At 45.0% G+C, this 27,853-nt stretch overlaps 1 protein-coding gene across 2 annotated transcripts; it reads left to right on the top strand.

Annotated features, from left to right (window-relative positions):
* The first annotated feature begins 242 nt into the window (after positions 1–242).
* Positions 243–27,853, top strand: LOC146970779 (TSC22 domain family protein 2-like). Of its 2 annotated transcripts, XM_085804469.1 has the most exons (4): positions 243–2,866; positions 13,336–13,410; positions 25,396–25,447; positions 25,874–27,853. In XM_085804469.1, exons 1-4 carry the CDS (start codon positions 948–950, stop codon positions 26,264–26,266), a joined length of 2,439 nt encoding a protein of 812 aa, XP_085660595.1. In that variant the 5' UTR covers positions 243–947; the 3' UTR covers positions 26,267–27,853. The 2 variants fall into 2 exon arrangements, with proteins under 2 accessions (XP_085660595.1, XP_085660596.1); XM_085804470.1 differs by lacking the exon at positions 13,336–13,410.

Genomic DNA, 27,853 nt, shown 5'->3' with positions numbered 1-27,853 from the left:
TACCAAAGTTTTTGCCAAAGGGCCAAACAACACGTTGATCCAATGGTCAAACACCTGCAATCTCATAAAAATGTTCACTGAAGTTTTTTGCTTTCTTCCAGATTGCCTGTCCCAGATTGCATGGTAGTTTAGATTTTTCCGACGGTCCATGAATGCAGCATGAATGGTGATTCTCAAATGTCTCGTACGTAAACATCCTTGCGCACCCTACCTACCCACGATGCAGCGCGGTTACATACAACATAGCCATCTTGTCAAGAGTGACTGAGAGAGAGAGGGAGGTAACTGTTGGCGCTGTTTGGACTCTCAATTGTTTTAAAGCGTGAAAATTTAAAAGCGTTTTCCTCCCTCGACACACAGTTAGCTTCAAAGTGCGTGTCGCCTCCGACTGACTTCAGGCCGGCGAGGTGAGAGCAGACCACGGACCGCTTTCGCGAAGATGTCTCACATACTTGTTCCGACGTAGGGGGAGTGTGCAGCAGCCAGTTGGCTTGACTTGCTAGCTAGCTCGGTGAGTGGAGGGCTGTGGGCCCTCCTCAGCCTAAAGTAGCTCCTGCAGCTGGGTAACACATCGTGCGACAACGGCCGCCTGACAACTGCACAACCTGGATATTAGCAGGCCGGTCCGGACTGACCGAAAGCTCCGGATCGATCCTCGGACCGGGAAGGGGCCGCTGGTATCGGAGTCTAAAGCCGCATTGCTGGACAAGACGACACGAAGTCTGGCGTTGCGTTATGAGCTCATGAAACGCAACAGGAGAGCGAGAGAGGAAGAGGGATGGCGCAGATTCATCTTGATTACAGTTAGCCAGGATAAGTAAATTGATGCAAGTGTACTGTTTAATATGATCTAAGGTTTTAAAAAGCTGCAACCAGCTCGTCCCCTTTTTTGACGGAGGATAGACATAGCCATACGGGACACGGGACTCGGAAATAGGGCAGTCAATATGTCGAAAATGCCGGCCAAGAAAAAGAGCTGTTTTCAGATCACAAGTGTGACTCAGGCCCAGGTGGCAGCTATAGGTGCCACCGACGACACGGAGAGTCTGGAGGACCCGGACGAGTCACGGACTGAAGACGTGTCGTCGGAAATATACGACATGTCGCGGGCTGAGTACGAGCCCGCGTGTGACAGGAGTTCATCCGAAGAAGCCCTGAATAACGTCGGAGATCCAGAGGCAATCAGTGTTATGGCCCCATCACACATACCTCAGACCGGCCAGATATCTTCGCTGTCAGGCAACCCCGCCGTGGAGTTTAGGAAAGTGGGAGTGATGGGCTCAGCCCAGGGCGGACAGCAGCAGCAGCAGCAGCAGCAGCAGCAGCCGGGGGTCGGCGCTACAACTGGTTTACCATACATCCCCCAGCCCGGGGCCATGCAGCAGCAGCCCGCTCCGGGAGCCGGCGGCGGGCCAGCCAATGTGTCGGTAAACACAGCCCAACCTGCCGCGGTGACCAGCGCAGCCCCTCCTCCCGCCCCCGCCTCCACGGTGAGTTGCACTTCACGCTTCAGGGTCATTAAACTCGACCACGGTACCGGAGAGCCGTTCAGGAGAGGCCGGTGGACGTGTACTGAGTTTTACGAGAAGGACTCGGACGGCTCCAGGACTGTAGACAGCATCCGGCATGCTGCCAGTGCGACGCTGGACGCTGCCGCCGACAGAGACAGCGGCCTGGGGCTCACGGGGGGCTCCGTGGCGGCCCCGGCACCGCACTCAGGTCAGGGCCTGGGCTCCGCGGCGGATGCTGCTCTCTCTTCATCCCGCATGCATCCAGTGGAGGCATCTTCACAGCAGCAGCAGCAGCAGCAGCAGCAGCAGCAGCACATCCACCATCAAAACTTCAGCGCCCGTCAACAGGGCGTTAGTGGGTCGACCACGCACAGCGCTTTCTCTGGCAGCAAGCCGACAGCTGTCCCGTCTCAGCCGCCGGTGGGAGGGCTGCAGCCTTCTGCTCCCCAGACCCTGCTGCCTGCTGGACAAAACGGCTTGTCTCAGTCCGGTGTCCACATACAAAAACCCTCCATCATGCCTCCCTCGACCCAGCCCATGGCTTACCCCCCGCAGCAGCAGCAGCCGCCTATGGGTCAGCCCTTGACCAGCCAGTCATCCGGATTGATACAGAACCAGACAGAGTACTATCAGCAGCAACAGTCCACTGGTCAGTCCCTCCCAGTGTCCAGCCTCTCTGCGGGGCTGCAGCCTGCGGGACAGGGATCCACTTCAGCCATTCCTCCAGCCTCTGGAGGGGCTTCTGTGCCAAGTCAGGTTAGAGATGCGATCGGAGCCGGAGGGGGCTCTGTGCCTACTGGACAGCCGGTCCCGGGTCTCCCCGGGCAGCAGCAGCAGCAGCAGCAGACTATGGGAATGGGAGGTGTTAGAGGCTCCATACTGGCTGGTGGATCTACTCTGCAGCAGCAGCAGACTGTGAACCAGTACGCAGTGGCCGGGCAGCCTCAACCCCACGGCCTCCACCCTACAGCCTCCGGTGTACAAAACGTGCCTGCCATCGCAGCGAGCTCCAGTGTGCCCACCACTGTGCCCACTGCTGTGCCCAGTGCCTCCAGTGCAGCCATGCCAAATGTGACAACCTCCAGTTTGCCTGCGGGTCACATACCCCTCAGCAAGACTCCAGTGGCTCTGGGGATGCAGGGCCTCCAGGCCATCGGATTTGGACAGGTAGAGAGCGGTGGCGGTCTAACAAGTTCTGATGTAAGAAAGCTGGAGGGTCTTGTCAACGCACAATCTCCAATCGTCTCTGGGAAGGAACCGGTGAAGCCCCTCATGCCCGAGAGCCTGCAGCTCACCACTCCAGCTGTCAACAGCCTGTTTGGGATCCAGATACCTGGTGACGGGGAGGAGGACAGGTAATTAGTTTCTAGATTTTAAAAATACCAAGTGTTAGAAAATGATCGCCTCTGCTAAGTGTCATCACAATGCCTCTTATGTTTCGGTTCACACAATTTGAACAATCACATACAGACAATGTAAGGAAGGGCCTGTATCAAGGTGCAGCTGTTTTGGCCAGAACAGTGACTAGGTCACTCAGCTTGTCAGATGGACAGCAGTTCCTCCTCTGCGTCAGGCACCGAATGGAAAGAAGAGTGATGTGGCACACAAGAAGGAAATGTAATATTTTTTTGTTTCTCATTAGCGCCTAAAGAAATAAGCAAAGTGCAGAACACTTGTGCAAAAAAACAACCATGGCATCCCCAGCGTATAGCCAACACAGCTAGTCAAACATAAACACAACTTATGTAATGTCGCCTATGTAAGGGTGCATTTTTTTGGTGTTTTCTTATTATCCAAACCGTGCTGCTCTCCAGCTGTACTTGTCAGAGTTTGCCCTGCTTTCCTTTAGCCCGAGGCCGCCCCTGGCCACTCGTGAATGTGCTGCATGCCTGACCTTTCAATAAGTTAGTTCCTGCACCAGGAAAGACTTTGTAATACAAACATGGTGGAGAGTGTTTTATTTTCTGTTGCCATTTTTATGATGTCATAGTTCCATCAGGCTCCCCCCCTGGAGAGTGCTGATTAACACTTTTAATTTTACTTTCATACACACTTAACAGGCATTTACTTCACAGCAAGAATTATTAGAAAGGTAAAGGTTGTTGTTTTCTGTCTGTGAATGACAAAGTATGACTACATGTGACTTGCCGTTATGTTTCTGCTGTGACATTTATGAAAAGTGATCTTTCTCTCGATTCCAGTTTTAGCTCTTTGTTTCACTTAGAAACAAGTAACTAGTAGTAGATGGCACCCAGGAGCGGAAATGATACAGTGCGTGAAATCTCTCAGTGGTTTCCATATACCAGGATATACACCACATTAACTCTGCACTGCTCTTCTTCACATATATTTAAACAGTATTTAGATATGTTTCAGTCTGTCACATGGGCGTAAGGGAAACTTCCAGCCTGAAGTCTGTCTGTCTATAAGATCCATCAAATTACTTGTGTCACATGCAGCACTGTCAGCCTGACAACGTGGGGCCGACATAATGCTTTGGGGAATGTAGAGTATAGAAGTGTAACATTGCTATGGATTGAGTGAGTTAAACTGTGGGCTACAACTTTAACCCTATTATTTTCTTAGCTGGTACTTGTTCACATTTAGTTAAATTATTTAATAGCAGTTTCTGTTTCAGTGTAGCCATTATAGAAAACAATCACTGCCATGGTTTTCTGGCTGGTTCTGTATCACATTTGTTGTGGGTCAAGCATTTTTTTTTTCCTCCCCATGCTGAAGGAAAGGAACAAACAGAAAAGTTTGTCTGGGGGAAAAAATCTGAAAATCTACCAGTTTACATCACTGCACTGACACGAGGCGTATAGTTTCCATAGCAACGCCTCTGCACCTAAACTCTAAGTGCGACTTTTCAGACTTTTTTTTTCTTTCTTTTTTGCAGCCAAATACTTTATAACATTATATTAACATGTTTACAGTCATAGTGATCTTCAAACATAGTAACTGAGAGTTGAACCTCTCTGTCCTCTGCTACTCATAGACACTTTTTTTTTTCTTCGCCACTACATCTTCTCTCTGTGATCATCTGAAGCAGTTTGGTCTTGTGGTGAGTCTTTGGTCTAAACTCGGCGTGTTATCTAAAATCAGACACTGGGGGAGCTTTATGCTGGTTTTGTTTGGTTGAGTGTAAACAAGCAGAGCCAGCAGCATAATGAAGGGTCTTCTCAGCAGCAGTCTTCCCCTCTGTGCCCATCACAGGGAGGCACGCCTCCTGGTCCATAGAGAAGCTTTTATCTAGGCCGTATTTATAAATGCCATTGAAGCATTTGGAGCACATTACATTTAATAACTTTTCAAAAACAAACAACCTTCACACGATTGCTGAATTTTAATAAGAATCGAATGAGGATTGAGCCATTTAAACCATTTAGGTGTGTGACAATGACTTCTGGCTGTGTTTTTTTTGTCATAGTACCTATGTATTGCTTGTGAGAAGACCCAGCTCCCAGGCTGATAAGAGCAGGGGTCTCTTACGACAGCCAAGCACTATCAGACATTGAGCAGTAGTCTTTCCACTGTGCCCCTATTCTGCCGATAAGAGACCTGACAGTGGGGTGTGTCGGCCAACTGTGCTTGTTGTCACGTCGTGGCCCTTTTTTCTTTTGCAATGCAAGCATATGTTAAATTACTGTACACTCTGTTAATGGCCTTTGGACACAGTTAAACACATACCCCAATGTATAGTAGGCTAGGCATGCACTCTCCCCTTATGAGTCACTTGGAGCCCCAGCAGAGTGGAGTGAGCAGAGTGGTTGTGTGAAAACTCAGAGTAAGTGAACCCTGAGATGAGGGAAACTCTGGGTTTTCTGTTCCTGAATGAGAGGTATGAGTCAGTCACCATGGTAACAGACTCTGTGAACATAACCTGCTCGCTTGCAGGTTTACTTTAAAAAAACCTGAGTCTGACGGGACTGTCCTTTCCTTCTCAGTCCGATCATGTTGAAGCAGAAATAATTCACATAGTTTTACAACAGAAGGAGAATTTAGATTCATTTAGACAAGCTTTCGTTCCCTGAGCCGAATGGCACCGCTTCTCCGGCCGCACATCGAATATCAGGCTACCCGTCACCGCTGACGTGCTCTCAGATCTGAACAATCCTCCTCGTTTTTTGTTTTTTTTAGTCTATCACTTTGCATATCAATCAATCCCCTTCCAGCAGCCAGAAAAAGAGAAATAACTCACATTTCATTTGTTTTTTTTTATTTCCTACAGATAGCTACAAAAGTAACCATAAGTAGGTACTATTATATTTTTTTCCAACAACGCAATTTCAAAGTCTGTGTTTGTAATTTGCCGCCGCATTTAAAATAAGATTAAATTACTTCTACTTCAGTCTGTAGATAGTAAGTATGTGTCAGCCTCTATTGCAGCGACCTGACTCAGGACCAGCTGCTCTGCCTCTGTCAAACGTGGTGGAGGTGGAGGTGGAGGTGAGCACCACTTCTGCCTTATTCCAGATGTTCATCTTGAGACAGATGTGTGTTAATCAGCATCCGTTGGTGGTAAAAAAAAAAACCTACAAGTTAAAATATCCACTGAATGAACTTTTACTTTGTTTAATATGTGGAATATGAATCAAACCAAAGTGAGGAACCATCACAAAACTGTTTTTATATTTCATTTTCAGCCGACTGCATTTAACTAAAATAAAATAGCTTAAAATGAAACACTGTACAACATCCAGCCACTTCCTGAAAGGCTAATATTAAAAGAAAGTGATGTTAAATTCAAAATGAGAAGACAACCACATCTCAAACTCTGTCAGTGACTTTTATTACAGCTGCAGCCGTGTTACTTTTTTTTTTTTTTTCCGAAAATGTCTGCCTCCTGTTTTCTCCCCTTTTGCCTCAAGCCGTTTTCCCACTAAAATCAGCGGGTTGACGCAGGTTTTTTAAACGCGGGTCGACCCGCTAACAATCGGCATTTGGCCCCTTTCCCATTGACCAAAATAAGCTGAGTCTGACTCCCCGCGGGGGGGATCAGACAGAGCAACATGCATCCGCGGTGTGAGTCATGCCACAGCCGCCTGCCGCGGAAGTCTGTCGGCCGAGGCAGACGAGGCGTCTGGCTGACCTGCGGAGCACCAGGACCGCGGAGGACAGCGAGTCTGACGCGGCCATATGACGGTTCGTCCGCGGCACAACACGTCAGTTAAACACACACACACACACGACGTTGAGCGTCACGTAACGCTCAACGTCGTCACGTAAATTAGCGGGTTGACCCGGGTCTGGCGTTCCCACTGCAAGCCGAGCAGAGCCGAGCCGATTAAAGGCGATTTTAACCCGCGTCGCTTGCCGAGTCGTTTGACCCGCGTCGACCCCTTTCCCACTGCCACCAAAAGCCGATTGTTAGCGGGTTTAAACAGGTTTTTTGGCCAGTGGGAAAGGGGTAATAGTGAATCACAGTATCAGAGCTCCATTGATGGCGGCTCAACTCAGAGTTAACATACTCGGAGTCGACTGAACTAACTCAGATCAGCAGTTTTGTCAACTCAGAGTTCAGGGTTAGGCTCAGAGTTTGTTGAACCTCCTTTCTGCGATACCCCTCAGCTGTTGCTATTTGTTTTTGTTTTTTATTTATTCACAATTTCACCAGCGGGGCAGCATCAGTGCAGACAGTGCTTTGTAACTCCGGCCCCACTGGTTGACTGACAGACGAGGCCTGACAGTTGTCGGTGTACAGGTGAAGTGCTGAATGACATTCTTCTGCAGCAGCAACTGTGTCATGCTCAGAAGAGTTGGGAGGAAACTGCGGAGTGAAACTTGTGCCTCAGCAGGCATTTTAACTATGCTCGATACACCCCCCCCCTCCCCCTCACCCCTCTCCCTCCCGCCGGCTTTTTTCTCTTGCTTAATTTCTACATTTCCACTACACTGTTTATTTTGTCTATCGCTTCCTCGCACACCACACAAACACTCCCATTTTAACCTCAAGTTGACTACTTCAGTAGCTTATATCTATCGTCTGTATAACACAGAAAGATATAGTTACATGTACACGCATGTGCCCAGGCATACACACTTATTGACTGCTTCTTTTTTTTTTTACGGATCTAACATGTAAAATCCAACCTCTCAGGAGGCAGGAGGAGGAGGAGGGTGAAGGCTCCAGGTCTGCGATGCGGTGGAGCAGTTACCGTCGCTGTGAATTGAGAGACTGTCTCCGTGTGGGTGGACGAGGGGTGTGTCTCGGCGTGCGCGTATGTGTGTGCGCACAGCTATCCAGTTTGGGGAGGAGGGGGGTGAAGTGTTGCTCACTGAGGAGAGCTGCAGGGTCAGGCAATGCTTTTTGGACAGATTCACCACGGTCATTAACGGCTTCTTCGCATTTAGTCGAAACTGTGTAGGTGTATGTGTGAGAGAAGGACAGACAGACAGACTACATGCATCACAGGGTTTTCCCCTCCTCTCTGTGACCTCTGCTTTACTGCTGTATCCTGTTTTCAGTCGGTTCCCCCGCGCTGCTGCTCTCCACCTTCTATTCATTTAATATTCCTCGGCTCATTCCCTGCTTCCGCACTGGGGCTCGCTGCTCGTATCATATGACAGTTTGTGGGCATATTTTATCCTCCGTGCCTCACAGAGGTAGAAGTACACACATTGCTTCACTGGATGGATACTGAATCTTTGCCCCTCAATAGTGATCGCAGCTCTAAACCTGGCTGCCACTTCACTGCACCAGATCTAGGATCCCTGCAGATACTAGTGCTGCACAACATGTAAAAAAAATCTACAACTACTGTATATGGGGAAATATTGCGATTATGATGCGCAATTTCCATTGGATTGGTTATTTTTTCTTTTCGTTCTCACGTAAAAATATAACATTGGCGATGTGATATTGATGTATGACTTGCAGGCCACAGTGTCTCTGTAGCAACACCTATGGTGCTAACGATGCACCACAGGGTTGTAATACATTTCACCTTCATCAAAAGAAATTGCAGCTCCTATGATTTGGATATGGCACTTATTATTATGATTAATTGTGCTGCCCTATAATATACAGTATGTAAAGTGTGAGTGCATTTGACAGTAGCCTAATACATGAGCTTCTGTCCCTGCTCTTTAACCACTAACTGTGTGTGGACGGTATGTGCTTTTGTGTACACTAGCCAAGCTGCTCCTCCTCTGACCCCGGCCTTCTTTCAGCCCTAGAGCTATTTTAAAAAGAAAGATGTATTGTCTGAAGACTTTGCTTCAGTCATCACCTCCACCCCAGGTATGGAGGCCCACCATTGTTCTGACTAGCAGTAGAACGTCACCGTCTTAGTCCAAGAAAAAAAAAGAAAGAAAGACCATCCCATTTTGAACTACTGCATTTTCACAAGCTGGGAAGGAACTAGTAACTTTTCTTTAAAAGAAATCAGATTTATCTATTAGATCTATTTATTCATTTATTGCAGCTCATTAATTAATTCACTATTCTATCACAGGGCATCACAGTATAAGTTCCTTCTTTAAACACCTGATTAACCGTTTAACCGGTAACAAGAACTTTGACCGATTAATGCTATCGGTTAATTTTTATTTATTTATTAGCTCCTTATGTCGTCAACTCATGGGGGCGTGTCGACACGTGCACGACACAACATTGGACGATTTGCAGCCATCTGAGCACGATCAGCTGAGCCGAAGCACAGTAGATGTGGCACTGCTCAGCTGTTGCAGCGCGTGTGTGTGTGTGTGTGTGTGTGTGTGTGTGTGTGTGTGTGTTAACGGCAAAAAAACCAAAACACATTATCAATCGCACCCATGAGCGTTTTAATCTTATTGGGTAACAGTTAATAATCGGTTAACGCGCGTCGGTTATTGGTCAGAAAATAAATTCAAAACGTGCATCCCTAAGTTTGTTAATATTCACTGATAAAAATTGGTTTAAGATTTCATTTTTTGCCTGTGCCAACAACACAGAGAACGGTCTTTGTGTCTTTTTTTTTTTTTTTTAATAATTGTTGCAAATGAGGCATGCAAAGCAGAAGAGGGGCACTGAAAACAGGAACCTACAATGCATGTTTCAAATTTGCTTGAAGCTTTTGCTTTTTTCCACCACTCCACCAATTCAGCGTCGCTCTCCTACAACGCTGTTGGACTCCAAAGGAGAGTGAAACAAAAAGAAACACAGATATTGTTTCTTTTTAATATATATATATATATATACATTCCACATATTATTCCTACCTGTGCCTCCATTACCCATAATGCAACTTTGCAGTCAGCAGTTGCATTTTAGATTTGTATTGTTATGTTATGCTTGCAGTAGTTTAAGCAGCCTGGACGCCACCGTTCTTCATTTTCAGTCTTCTATAGTCTTTAACTCGGAGCAACGGTCCACACAGCTCCCTCTGGGGCCACAACTTGTTTTATATGTGCAGCTGTATTCCAACATCTGTAAACACACATTGGTGTGTAAAGGTGGCAGGGAATTGGCAAATGAAGTTAAAGTTTCGCTTTAGTTTCTTTCAGTTCCTGTCTTGTTTACCCAGTTTCTCTCATTTTGCTTTAGCTCTCGCGTTTGGGGAAGTCGACGGTATAACTGTAGTTTCAGTTAAAAAAGATCATTCCTGCTGTTTATATTTTGATACAACAAACAGTGCTCGCTCTCGGCCCGAAGGCGTCCTGTACACAATAAAGCAACTTGTGTTTTCCAGTTTAAACCCGGCGCCCTAGAAAATGAGGACTTTTTCACCGGACTATGGCCCAGGATCAGAAAGTGGAGTTAGGTTCCTGGGGTCATCATGGGGGTAAAGATCCTGGGTTCCCTGCTCTTATCTAGGCTAATCTCCTCCAGTGGCCATGCTGTAATCATGCAGCGGCTCTGGGTGCTCCCTGTCCTCCATCTCCCTCGCCTACAACCCATAACCTGCTGGAAAAAAAAAAAACCTCCCACAGGGCAGCTGAAATCTAAATAGTTTTGACCTACTTCTGCTCTGTGGCGGATGGATGGATGGTGCTGAGAACCTGAAGCCTCACAAGCACCAACAGTAAGAGTTTTCAACACTCTTTCAGTCTCGCCCTCCTCCCTCTGCACACCCGGCCAACCAATTACTCTACCTGTCCATCTGCTGCCACCCCCACTTTGCTAGTTACTCCTCAGCCCTCGTTCCTGCACCACCGGTCCGCAGAGCAGAGCGGAGCAGAACGAGAGGGTGCGCGCACTTGAAACAGAAGTTCATCGTCGACTGCTGAAAACACAAGAGAAAAACACAGGCGGCACAAGTCCACAATCATGATAGTCGTGTTTTACAGGGAGAATTTTGTCCAGAGCTGTAGTTAAAGGGATAGTTCACCCAAAATTGAAATTTCACTCATTATCTACTCACCCTCATGTCGACTAAGGGCTGGGAGAAGTTTCAGAGTCCTCCATGGCTTCTCTGAGTTACAGGGGGTCTCGGCTTAGCAGTGCATGTCCATATAACGGTTGCAAATGGATACCACTTTTCTTCGTAACAAAAAGACACACCAAAAAACATCCAAATACCTCCATGCTGCTTGTATGTAATGTCCGTCTTGTATTGAAGCCCTGAAATGTGAAATTGTCCCGAAAAAAATTTATTAAGTCTATATTTCAAGCTTGTTTGTAGCGGAAGCTTCTGGAAGCTCCTCTTCCCGGTTCGTCAAATTTGGACGAACCGGGAAGAGGAGCTTCCGCTACAAACAAGCTTGAAAAATAGACTTATTTAATTTTTTTCGGGACAATTTCACATTTCGGGACGGACGTTACATACGAGCAGCATGGAGGTATTTGGATGTTTTTTGGTGTGTCTTTTTGTTACGAAGAAAAGTGGTATCCATTTGCAAACGTTATATGGACATGCACTGCTACGCTGAGACCCCCTGTAACTCAGAGAAGCCATGGAGGACTCTGAAACTTCTCCCAGCCCTTAGTCGACATGAGGGTGAGTAGATAATGAGTGAAATTTCAGTTTTGGGTGAACTATCCCTCTAAAGTTTTACAGTGACAAGCTTTGGTGGGGTCTCTCTCTGCATGACACCTTCACAACACCTTAGCACCGAGGTAACATGTTTTGACGCTTCTTGTCGTCCTTGTACTTTTTCCTTTTCTCCTGTTGCGTTTCATTTCCGCCCCCCGCCTCAGAAACATGCTCATCGTGGGCAACAGCGGCCTTTCACATGCTCGATGAGTGCGCAAGGTTATTACAAGCCTGAGCGCCGTGGAAATGTCCTTTGATGCGGCCAGTGGTTTGTAGCACAGGCACACTGCAGGAAAAAAAACCATGTGTCATGCTGTGGGTAGATGTGTGACAGCAACTTGCAAAAATGCACCGAAAGGTTATTTTTGTCTGCTGCCAGGTCATACGTTTGCTTAGGGGCAGTGTTGGGCGAAGCCTGAGCATGTGCAGCCATGGGTTTTGTGTCAGGGTGGCTTATGTACTTGAGGAGAGCAGTTTATAAAAAGAAAGTTTTTTTTTTTTTTTTTTTCTTGTTTGCACTTTTCTGTTGGCTTATGTGTGCCTTCTTTCTGTCCTCCTCACCCTCCATACTCTGGGGCTCATGGGGGAGATGGTACTTTTCAGCGCTGCAGAAACGTACCGACCGGATTGGTCTACAAAGAAGCGCTTTCATAAATGGATATTGACATGTTACATTTAGACTCACAAAGAGAGCCATTGAGAGCTGAGTATTTGCTACTTGAAAACAGGGAACGACGGCTCCTCCAGTTCTTACCTCATTCATGGAGGGGTTTCTGGACCCCGTGTCGTCTGACCCTCCACGGCGTCGGCCTATAGCTCGCCTGCACGCAGCTATGAGTTTGGATTCCTGGTGGAGAAAGAGAGGTTTTTCTGTGAAGGTGTGCGATTGCCACACGTGTTGTGGAGGTTTTTTTTTTTTTTTTTTTTTTTAACTTGTGCCGTTGCCCACAAAGTAAAATGAAGCAGGAGGCATGGGAGGAGGTTTGTGAGAGTGTTTAGTCATGAGGTAATGTGACTAAGCGAGTTTGTGCCAGAGATTTCTAGGAAAAGAGCCTTGGCTGCTATAATATTCACACACAAGCTGTAAATCAACTTCCCCTGTGCTGTGTGTGTGCGTGCGTGCGCACCCGCGTGCACGTGTGTGTGTGTATCTGCCTCTGCTGGCTCACTCCTCTGTGTGCATATGCTCGTGTCAGTGTGTGTTCGCGTTTGTGCGAATGTGGTAGAGAAGCAGTTAGTTTTGAAAGGCACGAGCTGGGAGCAGATAAAGTATGTGTGTGTGTGTGTGTGTGTGTGTGTGTGTGTGTGTAAGGGTCAGAGTGGGGGGGGGGGGTTTCCTTTCCCCTTCCCGACTTAACATCCCTTGGCATAGAACACAGTGTACTTGTAGCTAATCACCAGCAGAAATATAGGAGGTCATGTTAAATTCTATAATGTGGCAATATGACTTCAGGAAAAGTCAACAAACGGCAGCTGAGAAGAGTTTCAAGTCAAAAGCTGACACTCGGCTCATGCTGTGCGTTTTTAGTTGTGAGGAAAACAAGCTAAGTCTGAATGACGGCCAGCTAACTGTAGGTGAGCGGCCTGGGGGAGGCCCTTCAAGTTTATGAAGCTGTCCCCCACCTTTCAACATACATTCCTATGTTTAGGTCAAGACTCCCTTTCCGCAGCCCCTTTGCTGTTTCAGTGAAAGCAAAAGAGCCTTTTTTCCTCCAGCCGAGTCAAACCACACAATACAAGCGAAGGTGTTTTCTCTCCGTTGATGCGTGAAGGAATCTTTTCTACAAATCACAACGTTAGCCTGCGTTCACTTGTTTCAACTCTTCCCTATCTCTGTCTCTTCTTCTCTTCCCCTGAATGTGACACAGGAACCCCTCCAAGGCTTTCTACCAGGCCTTCCAGCCTGGCAGCAGATTAAGGGACTCAAAGGCCCACATTGATAGGTACCGTACTATACCGGATTGGACCGGACAGGCCTGCAAAGAATGTAACAACATGTGTGCCGTGTTCAGTAGCAGTGAGCTTTGCTTTCTCCACGTGCATGGGACTGAGTTTGGAAACAAAGCTTGGCAGCGAGCACAGGATTGGCCAATAAATGTTTTCTGTGACCCTCTCTCTTTAACAACATATGCTGTTTGTGTCACTTCAGAGTACTAGTTGTTTACTGCCTTGGTGTAATCTCCTTCTGTCTGACCACATCTCTAACGACTTCCACACCTGTTTAAAATGCTGAAATCTTGGGTGCTGGGTTTCTGTTATCCTGTAATTACCGGTATTTGACCGGTAAAATCTGCTGAAGTCCGGTATTTTTTAACCCCTCCGGTCAAGATTGTCCGGTGAAAAATATTCCCTCTATATGCACAATTTGAATTTTATTAAAATTTTCACATAGTTTATTACAGACAACAGAGTCTTATTTTTTATGAATTTGTAGGCCAGGCCTTTGTGGAACGAAACTTTTTCTTTTTTCATGCGGTACTAAACTTGTCGCATTTGTTTCATTTACTACAAAGCATGCACTGCGCAGTGCATCAACAACAGCAGGACAGGTCGGACATGTCGAAACAAGTAAATCTTAAAAACTGTTTTCTGAAACCAAACATGTCTGAGGAGAAGGATTATGATGAGTTTTTATTCATCTATATTTCAAACGCATAATGAACGGACATTATTTGATTTCCAGTTGGCAGCACGTTGCGTTATTATAATGATATGAGCCAGTCCAGATGTGTTTTTTGAAGGAAGGAGAGACGATAGACGGACGTCTGCATGTGCGGCACCTGTAACAGCGCTGTGCTCTCCAGCCGGTTCACGTTCACCTGTCACTCACCTGCAGCTGACTGAGCTGTCAGAGGAGCTGTCCCTCTCTCTTTAGCCATGGCAGTTTGTTTTTATGTATTAAAGTGAGAAAGATTATAGTCACCACATTTCTTTTTTCTGTCCGTCAAGCAGAGCAGAACCTTTAGTCTGTTTCCATTGCACTTTGTCACAGTTTGCTTTTATTGATGCACCTAATAGGAGATGTGCATGAAACCATGTTGATTTTTCGACAGTAAACTGTTTATAAAGACTGTTTGCAAACAGCACTTCTATTGGCGGATGTGCCATCATACCTTCATCAAGAATTTCACAATTTCACAATAGTGAAATCAGTATCAGCCTTGAAAACCTAGCATTAAACAGATTATTGCATAAACACAGAAGCAGAGAGTGATGATGACTCAAGCAAATTTTCTCTTGATTGACTTATCAGTTCAATGATCCATTAATGGCTTTGACTCTTGCACAGTCGGAGCAGGAAGGAGTTCTTCAGTCCCCTTTGACATTTTGAAGAGGCGCTTGTGATCGTAAGAGCCACGTGAATTTTCAGAAACTAGTTTACTCATGTGACCGCTCATTGCACTTAAATACTATGTCTCACATCAGTTATTCACTTTTTAAGTGTGGAAATGTTGATGCCAATAACAACTGGAAACTTTTAACATCTTCAGCTCGTTGCTCTCGGCTTCCCAGCGCAACACACTGACCGGCCTGAGTGAGGCCTGGTGCCTGCAGCATCGCCTTCCCATTGAAGTTACTGAGTTCTGAGACCTTTAAAATTAGGTCACTGTAGTGTGAAGTCAAACGGGCACTTACTGACATAGAGAACCTCACCCTGTTGCTATATAATGAAGGTCTGCTTTCAAAAGCGAAGAACGTGCGTGTGTGTGTGTGTGTGTATATATATATATATATATATATATATATATATATAATGCCTTTTAACAAAAATAAAAAGGGAAGCATACATGACCATATCTGGGTGACAGGACAGGAAATGAAACCGTTTTCAGAGAAATATACAGCTGACGCACCATCACCAGCCACTAAGAAAACACACACACACTTACCCACACAATAATGTCGGGGCATTTGCCGCCTCAGCAGTTAACAGCTAAATCGATATTGTAATAGCATTATCTAAAACTGAGATGTAGTGTTACTACTTTAAGACACAAGATCTGTTTGGCTTTTATTCTCTCTCAGTGTTTGCCCGGTTCTATTTGCCCAACTGCAGCTCCTCTCAACAGTATAGTAGGATGGTACAAAAGTGCTGATATGAGCCCCACACTTCACTGTTTTTTTTTTTTTCTTCCTGTGGTGCTGTTGTGGATACACTGGTCTGCCAAGGGCTGCTTCTTTTGTTTCCATGGAAGCAAAGATAATCGGGTCTTTGTTTTAGTCTCTGTGTTTGGTAGATCGTGGAGATGACCTTTGGTCTTGATCCTTAATAAGTCTTATTTTATTCGAGTTTCTTTGGGATTGTGCCGAAAGCAGCCAGATGAAGTCATGGAAGATATTATGAAAGTCAGAATGTGCTGAACAAGTAGGTGACATTTTGACAAAAAGCAGACACTGATTTTTAACCTACAGCTCCTTTTTACTACAATGTAGCTGTTTATAAGGAGCTACATGTAAACCAGGACACTGTCCATGATGTTCAGGTATGTAACGGCACCATGCCTGTAATGTTGAAAAAAATGACTTACCATAAATACCATAATTTCCGTACTATAAGCCGCTACTTTTTTCACAGGCTTTGAACCCTGCGGCCTATACAACGATGCGGCTAATTTATTTTTACTGGCTAACGACCTCCGGGGGGCGCTCTAGCAGGAAGCGCAAGTGAGACAGACATGTGGGGAAAGATTATGCGCCGAAGAAGACACTAGTTTTGAGTGTTGGTGCAGTCTTATTTTCTAACCGGCATGTTACTGTCTGTTGGTGCTGTGTTGATGCCGTGTTGGTGCCGTTCAGGCACAGTTTGAAAAAAAAGCGAGAGGAACTAAGCAGGATTTTTCCCGTGGCTATGCTACATTTCTACCTTAAGTAATTGTGATAGTTAACTACATGAGTTGTGACTTGTTACGAGTGAGAACGGAGGCTCTCTGTCTTCAACCTGGCGTCTCACGGCTGAAAACTAACCTTGCAGCATCGGTGTAGTACCAGGCCGCCGCCCCGGTGTCCCAGCTCTCGTCTCTGCGGCACGGCGACACAAACGCACTCCATGACCTGTAATCTTTTGTTCATGGTTAAGACTATACACAAACACACACGCCGTAACATCGTATATGTTATGTAATGTTATCCACCGCTCCATTTATTGATTTTTCGCCGGCTTCATTGTAAACAAACGCACATGGGCGAGAGAAGCGTTACCAAAACAGCGGAAAAGCGAGCGGACTTGTATAGTCTTTCTGTGTAAATATCTCATGTTACAACATGAAAAACCTGCGGCTTCTATTCAGGTGCGGTCTATATATGTACAAAATCTACTTTCTTTTCAAATTTAGCTGGTCCGGCTTTTATTCAGGTGCGCTTAATAGTCCGGAATTTACGGTATATGTGGCGCACATTGAATACATTTTTTTGTCTTATCTCAACCCCTCTGGGCAGCTGTGGCTCATGAGGTAGAGCAGGTTGTCCGGAAGGTCGGTGGTTCGATTCCAGGCTCCTCCAGTCAACATATCGAAGTGTCCTTGGGCAAGACACTGAACCCACACTTGCCCCCCGATGCGTCCATACAGTGCCTAGCGCTGTATGAATGTGTGTGAAAGGGTCACTGTGACCTACAGTGTAAAGCGCTTTGAGTGGTCCAAGTGACTAAAAAAGCGCTATATAAGTGCAAGTCCATTTACCATTTACCTCTAAAAGCCCCTTCTCCACGGGTCAAGGAACCCACTCGGCCCCACTAAAATCAGATTTTGTCAGCAATGTAAAAAGGGCGCAAACAACATTCACTCTGGGTCAAACGGGCTCAGGAATTCATCTGCTCCTATTAGCAGTGTTGCTTTTCCTCGTTTTTTTGTGGTGACATGTCATCCAGAGCACAGACATTGTAAATAGACCTGGAACTGTCCCAGTACACAGTGCTGATAAACAAGTAACACTACAACTAGAGTGCACGTGGATGAAAGAGTGAGTTTAAAGAACACCCAGTCACCAGTCGTCCTGCTTGGAATCTTTACCACTTGGAGGAGATGTGATTGATCCAGATGTGATGTGTATGTGTGTGTACTTAGACTACGTTTAGGTAGGGCTGGGCGATATGGCCTAGAAAAAATCTCTGATTGAAAAAAATCTCTGATTTTTTTTTACAAAAAATCTGATTCACGATTTAAATCGATTTCCCCCCCTCCCACCTAAAGCTATGGTCTATGACAGCACAATTCGATCTCAAGTGACCGTAAAATAATAGCATGATAAGGTATAAAAAGAAGAACCTTTCCCTCCTATTATAAGATGTTTACAGTTAATGAACTATTCTTTTACAAAACATATTAACAATCTGAAATGTTTTGATAAAAATACATGTGCAATATCAACAATAATATGCCTCTTCTGCCTTCTATGTCATTTTCACACTTGGAAAATTCATTCTGAGGGCCAGATTGGACCAGTTTTGGCTCACGGGCCGCACGTTTGACACCCCTCCAAGCTTGTATGGCCCTCCCCTCGGAGCGACCCCAGAGCAGAGCAACAAGCCTGCCAGCAGAAACACGGCGCCAGCTTTGAATGCGGAGTAAAATGTTGGATTCACAGTCACAACTTCCACAATAAAACCAAAGATTACCTGTTCAACATAAACTCCGCTCTATCAGCACCGCTGCTGCAGCCTGAGCGGGGTCGCTCTGCACATAGCACACCACGGCGCCGCACCGACGGTCCCGTTGCCGCCGCCATGCACCAGTTAAGCCAGGAACACACCGGCCCGACCATCGGGCGTCGGACGACCTCGGGTACAGGCAACTAGCGCCGCGGTCATTAGCGGTAGCTGGTACACGGTGGTGCCGGTGCTTGGGCTGCCTCGGTCTTGTTCCTTTCATAGGGAGCAACAACACGGGAGAGGTGTTGCGGAGGGCGCGCGCACTCTGAACTACGGGAGCCCAGCAGGGAGCGTTGGTGGTGGATGTTGAAGAGAAAATCGATTTTCATTAAAATAAATCGACGTACAAATTCGAATTAATCGATAAAATCGATTTATCGCCCAGCCCTACGTTTAGGTAAGAAAGAAAGTAATAAAAACAAGTCTTATTTAAAGCTAAAAAACTTGTATTAAATCATAAAGCAACTTGGGCATCCCCAGTCCACGGGTTTTTTAGGGTTCGGGGCTGGTACAGTATGACACGGTTGTATTCGGAGCCGGTTCCGACCTATCTCGTGCTGCTCGGGTACGGAACTCATATTTACAATAATAGCTCGGGGCCAGTCGGCTCCCGGTACAATTTTCACGGGTCCATTTCGGTTTGGGTCCGTCAAATTGGTCCCGTGAAGACCTCTATTCCTCATCAATCTTGGCTTGGTGTTTTTTTTTCTCATAAAAAGTAAATCAAGCAGTGTATTAAAGTTTTTATTTTACAATATTTTCAAACTTTTAGCAAAATACACATTCAGGTGCTGATGGGCTCCGAGCTCTGCAGGTGCACAGTACTAGAACCATGTTTAAACAGCTTTTTTATGTTTACATGCAGCCAGAGGAGAGTCCAGGAAGTCACTGCACCTGGCCTAGACATAACCCAGGACATGATACATAACATGGTGAACTGTAGTTTTTGCATCTCTATTTTTGTGCAGATTAAACAAATGAGTGATATAAATACCGTTAAGTGAGTTTTACAGGTGTACATATGTGCACCTCTTTCTGGCCAGCTGTTCCAACCCATTTAAAGTCTTTGTGTTCTATTGGCTAACTTAAGTTTTATATTTTTATATTTGGTTTACAGACATGGCATCTATTTTATCGTCCACCTTTTTTGCATGAAACCCACCATGTGTATTTCCTAATAATTTCAATATGATGTTTAATCAAGTCCAATGAAGCGCTCATGTGGGAAGTAACACCCAGGAAGGAGCTCTTTGGTTAGGAGATGCAGGAAAAATTAGGAAAAAAACAGGGACCAAGGCTACTCTTTGGTGTAAACATTAAAAAAAGCCTTTATTTTGACAGCTAGTTCATATAGAACATAAAAACCAACATGTTTGGGCCTCTGTGGCCTTCATCAGGGTATGTGGCAGCAGCACTCACAGGGGACCTAACTGAGGTCAACTCAGAGCTGGGCAGAGCTCAGCCTGCCCACTTCAGGCTAGCGCCCAGATCCATCAACTGCTTTCCTAAACATTTTTGCAGAGAACCTACAGTAATAGACGACTGTCTCAGTTAATAATATTCACTGCTTCCTGATCATTAGATCCAAGTCATGACCTTCACAGAGTTTTGGTGCTCGCTTGGTTGTAATTTTAGCACTTCCTCATTTTATTCACTGCTGCTGGGCAACTGCCCGTGCCTTTCTATGTTCACAGCTGTCTGATGTAACATAGACAGTGGAAGTTGTCAGGTCTTTCATAAAGTGAAAGTATATTTCTGCCCATCTGGGTGTGAAAAGGACTTTGTATTATCTATATACTTTTGGTGTTGAATTAAGTGCACTAAAGCAGCGCAAAGCCTCATACCCATGTAGGGAAACGGGAACCCGAGTTTACACCGGAGAGATACGTACGTGTGCATCACAGACGTCTTGGTGTGACTGACTTGTGCACCTGTTATCCTTGGGCATATGATCTGGCCCTGCCTCTGAACTTGTTACTCTGAGCTTTGAACTTGTTTCATCATGTCCCAGGTCGAGTTAAATAGACTTAGCTTTGTTCTTCCTGCGTAGCTGAAGGAAACCCACTGTTCTTGAATATGCCAGCAGTTTTGCCGGAGGCAAGAAATGACAACCATTCAATGCACAGATGAGTCGCCCGCCCTCGCTGCTCCTCTCGCCCTCGGTCTGTGAGCATAAACTTTTCTCCCTCTAATGGACTTTTTATTGACATTCCTGATTTACAGCTAATACTGTATGGGACACGCCAAACCCTCCCCCCGGGGTTTTTTTTTTAGCCTCTGTGCTTTTAATGTAAAGGTTTTATGGAAGTAATGTTGCATAATCAGAGAAAGAGTCGGTTCAAACGCTCATTAGTAGTCTGTTTCATCTCAGCCCAGCCCTAAGGCCTGTGGGTCCTGACCTCAAGTGCATCAGTAGATATATAGTGTTTGCTTTGTAACACTGCTAAAACAGAGGAGGTGCCTTTATCATGCGTTGAATGTGTTTAGTTTTTTTTTTTTTTTTTTTTTGAAGTCAGGCGCTCAAACAAGTTCTTGACTTTGACTTGAGCTCTAGAGGTTTAAACAAGATCATGTGAGGCTCAGTCGCTCTATTGAGCTCCAAAACACTACTCACTCATGCTGTGGTTTCCAGAATCTCCCCCCAGTGCCAGTTGTTCTTGGAAGTCCTACTTTGAATACCAGATGTTTCCCTAATATGGTTTTTGACTTGATTGTTGTTCCTGCTTGCTTCAGTGTATCTTGTACATTTTGCAGATGAAGTAACGAGTAGCCACCCAAAATGTCATGACTTAACAAAATCATCTTGCCCACTTTGACTCCAGGAAGCAGAACTACAGTTAATCATCCAGGCCTTGGCTCCAGGCACCATGAAAATCTATCACAGACTCTTAAAGAAGTATTATTTCATGTTGATGTTTTCCAGTCTCCCTAGTTACAAATGTATCATTGGCAGGTCACGTGTCCGGACACTGACAGTAAAACTCAGAGGGGGTTTCCTCTTCTTTTATTCTCGGTTGATCCCATCTCATTGTTGCAACTACTGAATCCAGCTGCTGGAATGCCTCAAGAGACAGTGCATAATGGAGAGAGAGATAATTAAAAGCCATTAGGACAAGGAGCTACAACACAATATGGTATTCAAGTTAAGATGACACAAACCTCACTGCCTAACAATTTTGTTTTGTTTTTTCAATTGATTCCTGGTTCCAGCTTTGAACATGTAAGACCTGTTGATTTCATCTGTTTTCTAGCCGAACAAAACAAGCAAGGTGATGATTAACATTTAGATGTTTGTTTTTTTAATACCAATCCAATGGTGCCAATAACATGGTCACCCAAATTAATCAACATAATGAAAAATTGCCAAAATGCAAAACCTGTCTTCTGCGAGTCCTCCCACAATTTGCATCAGCAACAGTGACGTCTGTCCTAATGCTCTCATTCTTAATCAGGCTCATCTCAAAACTTATTATTATTGGACATTTAATTTATTTGATTAAGTTGCTCAAGTTCACAAAAAGTCCACAACGATTGATTGTTGATTGATTGGTCGTCTTACTTGTCGCTGCCAAACGGGATCCAAAAAATCACATAATTTCTGTTTATGCAAACAAGTAGATTTTTGTAAATCTGTAGAGAATATGGCATATGCAGTGTATTTACCATTGTTTATTGTAAGGTTAAAAAAAAAAAATCCTAGGAAAGGCTCTGAGAATGTGAATATAGCAGATTATTACAGGGTTTGGTTGAGGAATATTTTTTTGTTGTAAGAAGCCACTGGAAGGGTTAGGGTTAGGGTGTAGCCCACAGACTCAATTCAGTGTCTGTAGTTTATAGAGTGGGAGATTCCTTTGGGCACAGGCCTGTTGAAAACTGCTGTTAGGGAGTACAGCTATAGGAGGGCCTATGTGTGACGCCTGGTCTAAATTAAACACACATTTGGTACTGGGTGAAGTTGAGGTTGAAGCTTTTTTTTTTTTTTTTTTTTTTTAGTTATGTAACCACAAGTGGGGGGTCACATAATGTGGTCTGTGGGGGAGAAAAAGAGAAACTAATGAATGAGTGCTGACGGCAGATGGGCTTGCTCTGGTTTCATTATCGGAAGAGATGGCTGCGCGTCTGCAAAGCCTGAGTGACACCGTGTGTATTTTATTCAACACATGTCTGCATTGTTCACTTTGTGATGTACATGCTTCTAGCTCATGTTAGACATCGTCATATCTGACAGATCAAAGGCAGCAGAGCAGGACAGACAATGCATAGCAGCAGAGGTATGGGGAACATTCCTCCACCGATACAGCCCGTTGATAACGATCAACTGAGAGCTTCCGCTGGCCTCGCACACAGAAATGGGATGGTTTGGAGGAACAGAACATCTTGTCCTCAAGGGGAGTCCGTAGCGACCTGTCTACCGCAGGCACCTACCTACCACACGTCGGCTTTGATCTTCATGTCTGTCAAACAAGGTGTTGTTTTTCTGTCACCCTTGTGTAACGGACGTTAAACAACGCTTGTCATGATCGGCAGCCGGCAGGTCAAAATTTCAACATGTCCAATGCTTTACAATAATATTGCAAAAAGTATATTCGCCTTTACTGGCCAGAGGTAGAGAGGGGGGTTTTTATACCTTTATTGACAGGACAGTTGGAGACAGACAGAGAATGGGGGAATCTAACCAGGGCCGCTGCTGCACGGACTGTAGCGTCTATATATGGGGCACCTGCTCAACCCATTGTGCCATACAACGCCCAGAGAGAGAGTTATAAGGTGCCTTTATTGTCATTGTGTGTGTGTGTGCATATATACAGTATATACCAATAAAGAATACACATACAACAAAATTATATTGCACTCAGTTAAAAAGAACTCAGCCTTAGAACAATAATAAGATAAGGCTAATAGCGTTCACTAACACACAAACCCACATGCTAAAAATATGTATAATTAGTGTACTGAGTGTTGCACCAACAATAAGCACAGTCAGAAAAACAACAACAACTTTATTTGTCCCCATAGGGAAATTGGTTTTTGGCGTTAACCGTGGACATTTCATGGACACTGAATTACACAGAAAAATTAAACACAACGTAGTGAGAACACACAGACAGACACACGCCTTGAATTGGGTGCAATAATAATAATAAAAAAAATACATTAGCTGTGGGTTATTGCGCAATAACCCAGTGGGTTACTGGGTTAGTGCAGTTGTTATTTTTGTTTCGCTTTTTAGTGCAGATTTTAGTGTGGCGATGGCTCTGGGGTAAAAACTGTTCACCAGTCTGGTGGTACGTGTTTTAATGGACTGGTACGTCTACCTGAAGGATAGATGGTGGGCAGGGTGGAAAGATCCTCTAGCATGCTTGATGTTTTCTGCAAGCTGCGAGAGGTGAAAATGTCTGAGAGAGACAGACAGACAGACAGACAGACAGACAGAAGTTGGACTTGAACCTATGCCACTGCAATCAGCATCAAGCCATGGTATGTGCTCCGTGCACCCACAGTTGCTGCAAAACTGATGTTCCCATCAGACTCAGCTGGACTTAAGTCTGATGTGCAATTAACAAGTGTAGGAAAGCAAACCTGACAACTTTCTGGCTACAGAGAGCTAGTCTTGTCTCTGGTGCTGGAATAACTCCATGAAGTGATGTGATCCATCACCAGCTGTAATTAAGAGAATAAATGGACCGAGTGAGTGACATATTTAAAGTTAACGCTGGCCTTACTGCTCCACAATGACGTTTGTGACTAGCAGACCCTTGCCTGTGTCTTTTACCTCCCTAATTGTTTAACGGACAGTAGGCTACAGTATTTTCTTTTGCACTTATATAGTAGTGTATGTTACCTTCATGTAAAAACTGATTTGCAGCTTGTTGTTTATATACCTGCTGTTCTGCATAATTTCTATGCATGCGCTGTCTGTCGGTGATTACAGATTGTTGCAAAGCATTCCCTCCTCCTGTGATTTTATTTATGACAGGAAAAATATGAATGAAGTCAACGTAGACTTGACTTTCATGACATTTGACTTAAAAAAATCTGAAGTCATGCAAGCCCTAGGACAGACAGCTTGATTGACACATCATGATCCAACTGACTTCAATCGTCTCGTTCATGAAGATTGGATACTAACTAACTAACTACTATCTACTGACTTTTTTCATTTTTGTGAAAAACGTTTAATTAATAGATTCAAACAATTTTGTGAAAAAAAAAAAAAAAAAAGGATTTCCAACCCTACCTTTAGTTTGGTTAAGTATTAAGACTGCACCACTGGGCCTCCGTACCCCTCCCCTCCCTCTGCACTTATTACTACAGTTACTACAGTTAAAGGTCACTACGTGGCGGGCGGGGCCAAAAATCATGTCATAGCCGCCCACCCCGCCTCCGGTTCATTCCTCTCCGGCTTCTCCTCCCGCGGGTTCACGTTTCATTATTCTAAATGTAGTCACCGTTACCCGGTTAAACCTCCGCCGGTGCGCCCCGACGGCCCTTTCTCTCCCTCCGCCGACACGCATGTCGCCTCGGCAGCAGCAGCCCGCGCCATGCCGTGCACCTTCTCCTTCAAACCGCCGTGCTGCCCCGTGGACCCGACACGGCACTCGCCACCGCTGCTGACCTACCGGACGCGCCGCAGGTAAAACACATCAGCAGCCGACCCGGTGCTTAAATATGACGTGCACCGAAAATACGTGCAGCTTGTCCGAGCCGTAGTTGAACAGAAACGTGGCCGTCATGGTTGTAGAAGAGAGGAGGACATGTGGGTAATGACCCAGGGGTTCGTGTGTGTGCCCGCGAGGACTGCCACCTGTCATCGGAGACATTACCACACCTACACCAAATATGGCAGTTTCACCAAACGATGCGTTATTTGCACTAACTTGGACGTCATGTTGCCTGCAGTGAAACCTCTCTCTCCTTTTTCCTACTGTGAACTCATGAACCTGACCTAGATTTAGAGTTAAGATGTAAATGGTATGACCAAGAGTGTTGACAGGTCATTGTATACGATCTGTCCTAGATTCCTGTGGTGAGCTGTGAGGGCCAGCCATGTGATCACTGAGCACCAATATCTCATCTGTTTTTCACACACTTTTCTCTTTCATTCATTTAGATTGTGCTCAGTCTTTTATACTATTGTCTGATATTTACCCTCTGTCTCTGAAAAAGGCAAAAGAGCAAAAGGAAAAGGGGGCTTTGAGCAGAGAAATCTGTCTGAGGGGGGTGTGAATCCTGAAAATGACGTGATTGATTCTGACATGACCTCTCTTCTTCTTTTTTACAGTGCCTCTGGAACCAATGTTGTTGCCATTGATAATAAAATTGAACAGGCTATGGTGAGTAACCGCTGATTTCTCCGAGTAGAATTACGTCCCACTTTTTAATCTAAAACCGATGATGTAGCAATTTCATTAAAACAGCAATATGTGAATTATGCTGCTGAATATAAATCATGTGCGCCGTTCTTTCTTTTATTCTTAAAATAATCCTTCCTCCCCCAGCTCTCATGTCTGTCTTGACTTCTATTTGTGTGTTTAGGGTCTGTTTGTCTTCACCTTTTTAGATACACACTCACTCAACACACTGCTAGACCGGATACATGAACAACTTTAGCCTGAGTCTGTTTCTCAGATGTCCTTGAGCGGTGCATGTTAGAACATGATAGCCATGATCAGCCTCTTTTCAACCAGACCGCTTCTGGTCCTACATGTCGTTGACCCAGTAACATACTGTATTTCATGCCGTGCTCTCCTCTCCACCAGGACCTGGTGAAAAGCCATCTGATGTATGCAGTGCGTGAAGAGGTGGAGGTCTTAAAGGAGCAGATCAAGGAGCTCTTTGAGAGGAACTCTGTGCTGGAGAGGGAGAACGCCGTGTTGAAATCCCTGGCCAACAGCGAGCAGCTGTCTCAGCTGTCCACCCCGACGCCCGCCAGCTCCGGAGCCACGCCCCCCCAGCAAGGACTCAGCCAGCCTCAGCAGCAGACCCAGCCTCCGCTTCAAGCTCAGCCTCAGCCTCAGCCTCAGCCTCAGTCACACCCCCAGCTCCAGCACCACCCTATACCCCAGCAGTTCCAGACTCAGCCCGACCCTGGCCAACAACAACAGCAGCAACAACAACAACAACAACTGCAACCCAACGTCACCTCCGCTTGAAGTGCATCTGCCCTGCTTCACATGGGGCAGAAAAAAAAGAGCATCTTCTCTACAACTTATTACAGTTAGTGTATGTGAAATTAAAAAAAGAAGAAAAAAAACAAACAAACTTTGTCTTCTTAGCCACCAGCTTGACCACAGAGTACAGTGCTTGTGTGTATGTGTGCGTGTGTATGTGTGTGAGAGGGCGTGTTAGTATGCATCTGTACTGTGGGCCTTTCCAGTGTTAATGCAATCATCAAGATACAGAGAGACTTGGACAGAGAGAGAGAAAGTGTGTGTTGAGACAGACTATCAGGGAAGGTTGAGGTGTTTTTTTTTCGTTTCTTTTCCATCTTGTGTTGACTGCTGGGCCCGAGCTTCTGAAGAAGATGTCCTTTCCTGGACCAGGCCAGAGCGAGGAGGACCTTTGACCAGACCTGAAACCTGCTCAAACCATGGGTGTGGAAAGGGGGGGGGGGCTACACCTCACATAAGGGACAAACAGGAGTGATTGTTTAAAAAAAAGAGAGCAATTATTTTTTTAAATGAGATAATTGAGTGGGTAAAGAGTTATTTTTAGCCTTGCTGTTTCGTGATATAAAGTAAGAAGTGGGAGAGAGAAAGAGAGAGCGAGTCTGTTTTTCGGAGCACCACACCGCTGCCGTTACTTTTACATCAAGTCCAACTCTTGCATCAGTCTTTTGATTTCTACTGTTAAGTGTTTTATTTATTACAGGGCTGCTAATTTCATAAATGAACAATTTCACAAAAGCTGTTTAACAATAGCCCATCGACTTGTTTCCTCTTGTATTAGACAGTGTTTGAACAGATTGGCCACGTGTCACGAGTGGCGATGTATTTGTCAAAAAAAAATGTAGGCAAAAATAAAATTCTGACAAATGTTTAACACTAACTCAAAATTTTACGCTGCAATTGCCAATCCATAGCTCGAGTCAAAATCCTGTATGAATGTACATTTTTGTGTAGTATAAAGTATTAAGAGCCTTGATGGGTGACCCCTCACCCGTTGACATCAAATCTTAACCTGAGCCTGCATAAGGCACTCAATGAAGATTCAATTCTGTTGGTAGTTGATCTAAAAGTGAATTAGTATTGCCATACATACCCCCCTCCTTACCTTGTTTTTTTCCATTGTTTTTCCTGAGGGGGCCAGGGGGAAAAGCTGTGAAATCATTCAACCTACTTTGTAACCAAAGATGCAAAGCTGTGTAAATTTATTATTTTTAAATGCACACATGTATTTTTTGTTTTTGTTTTTTGTTTGTTTGTTTGGTTACTTCCTCTTTCACAAAATATTTTGTTGCTGTTCAGCATGTTCTGCATGATCTGTAATCTTCAAACCACTTTCTTACCTCATTTTTATTCAGCACTCTTATTGTAAGATAGTCTGTGAACAGTGTAAATGGGGGGGGAATGATGTGGCACAGAGAGAAAAATAACCTAGTGTTACTGACACTAGTCACAGAAAAATGAAGTGAGCCATGTTTTGTTCATTTAAATGGTGTTTGAATTTCATATGCCAATAGTTTTGTTACATTGCAAATTTTAATGTATTTAAATAAAAGCAATATTCAGATTCAAAAA

This window comes from Trachurus japonicus, chromosome 17 (assembly GCF_045865225.1).
Source record: "Trachurus japonicus isolate A0001 chromosome 17, Traja_1.0".
Taxonomy (NCBI): Eukaryota; Metazoa; Chordata; class Actinopteri; order Carangiformes; family Carangidae; genus Trachurus; species Trachurus japonicus.
The sequence above is the reverse complement of the archived record's forward strand: the minus strand, read 5'-3'. Positions and strand labels throughout refer to the sequence as shown.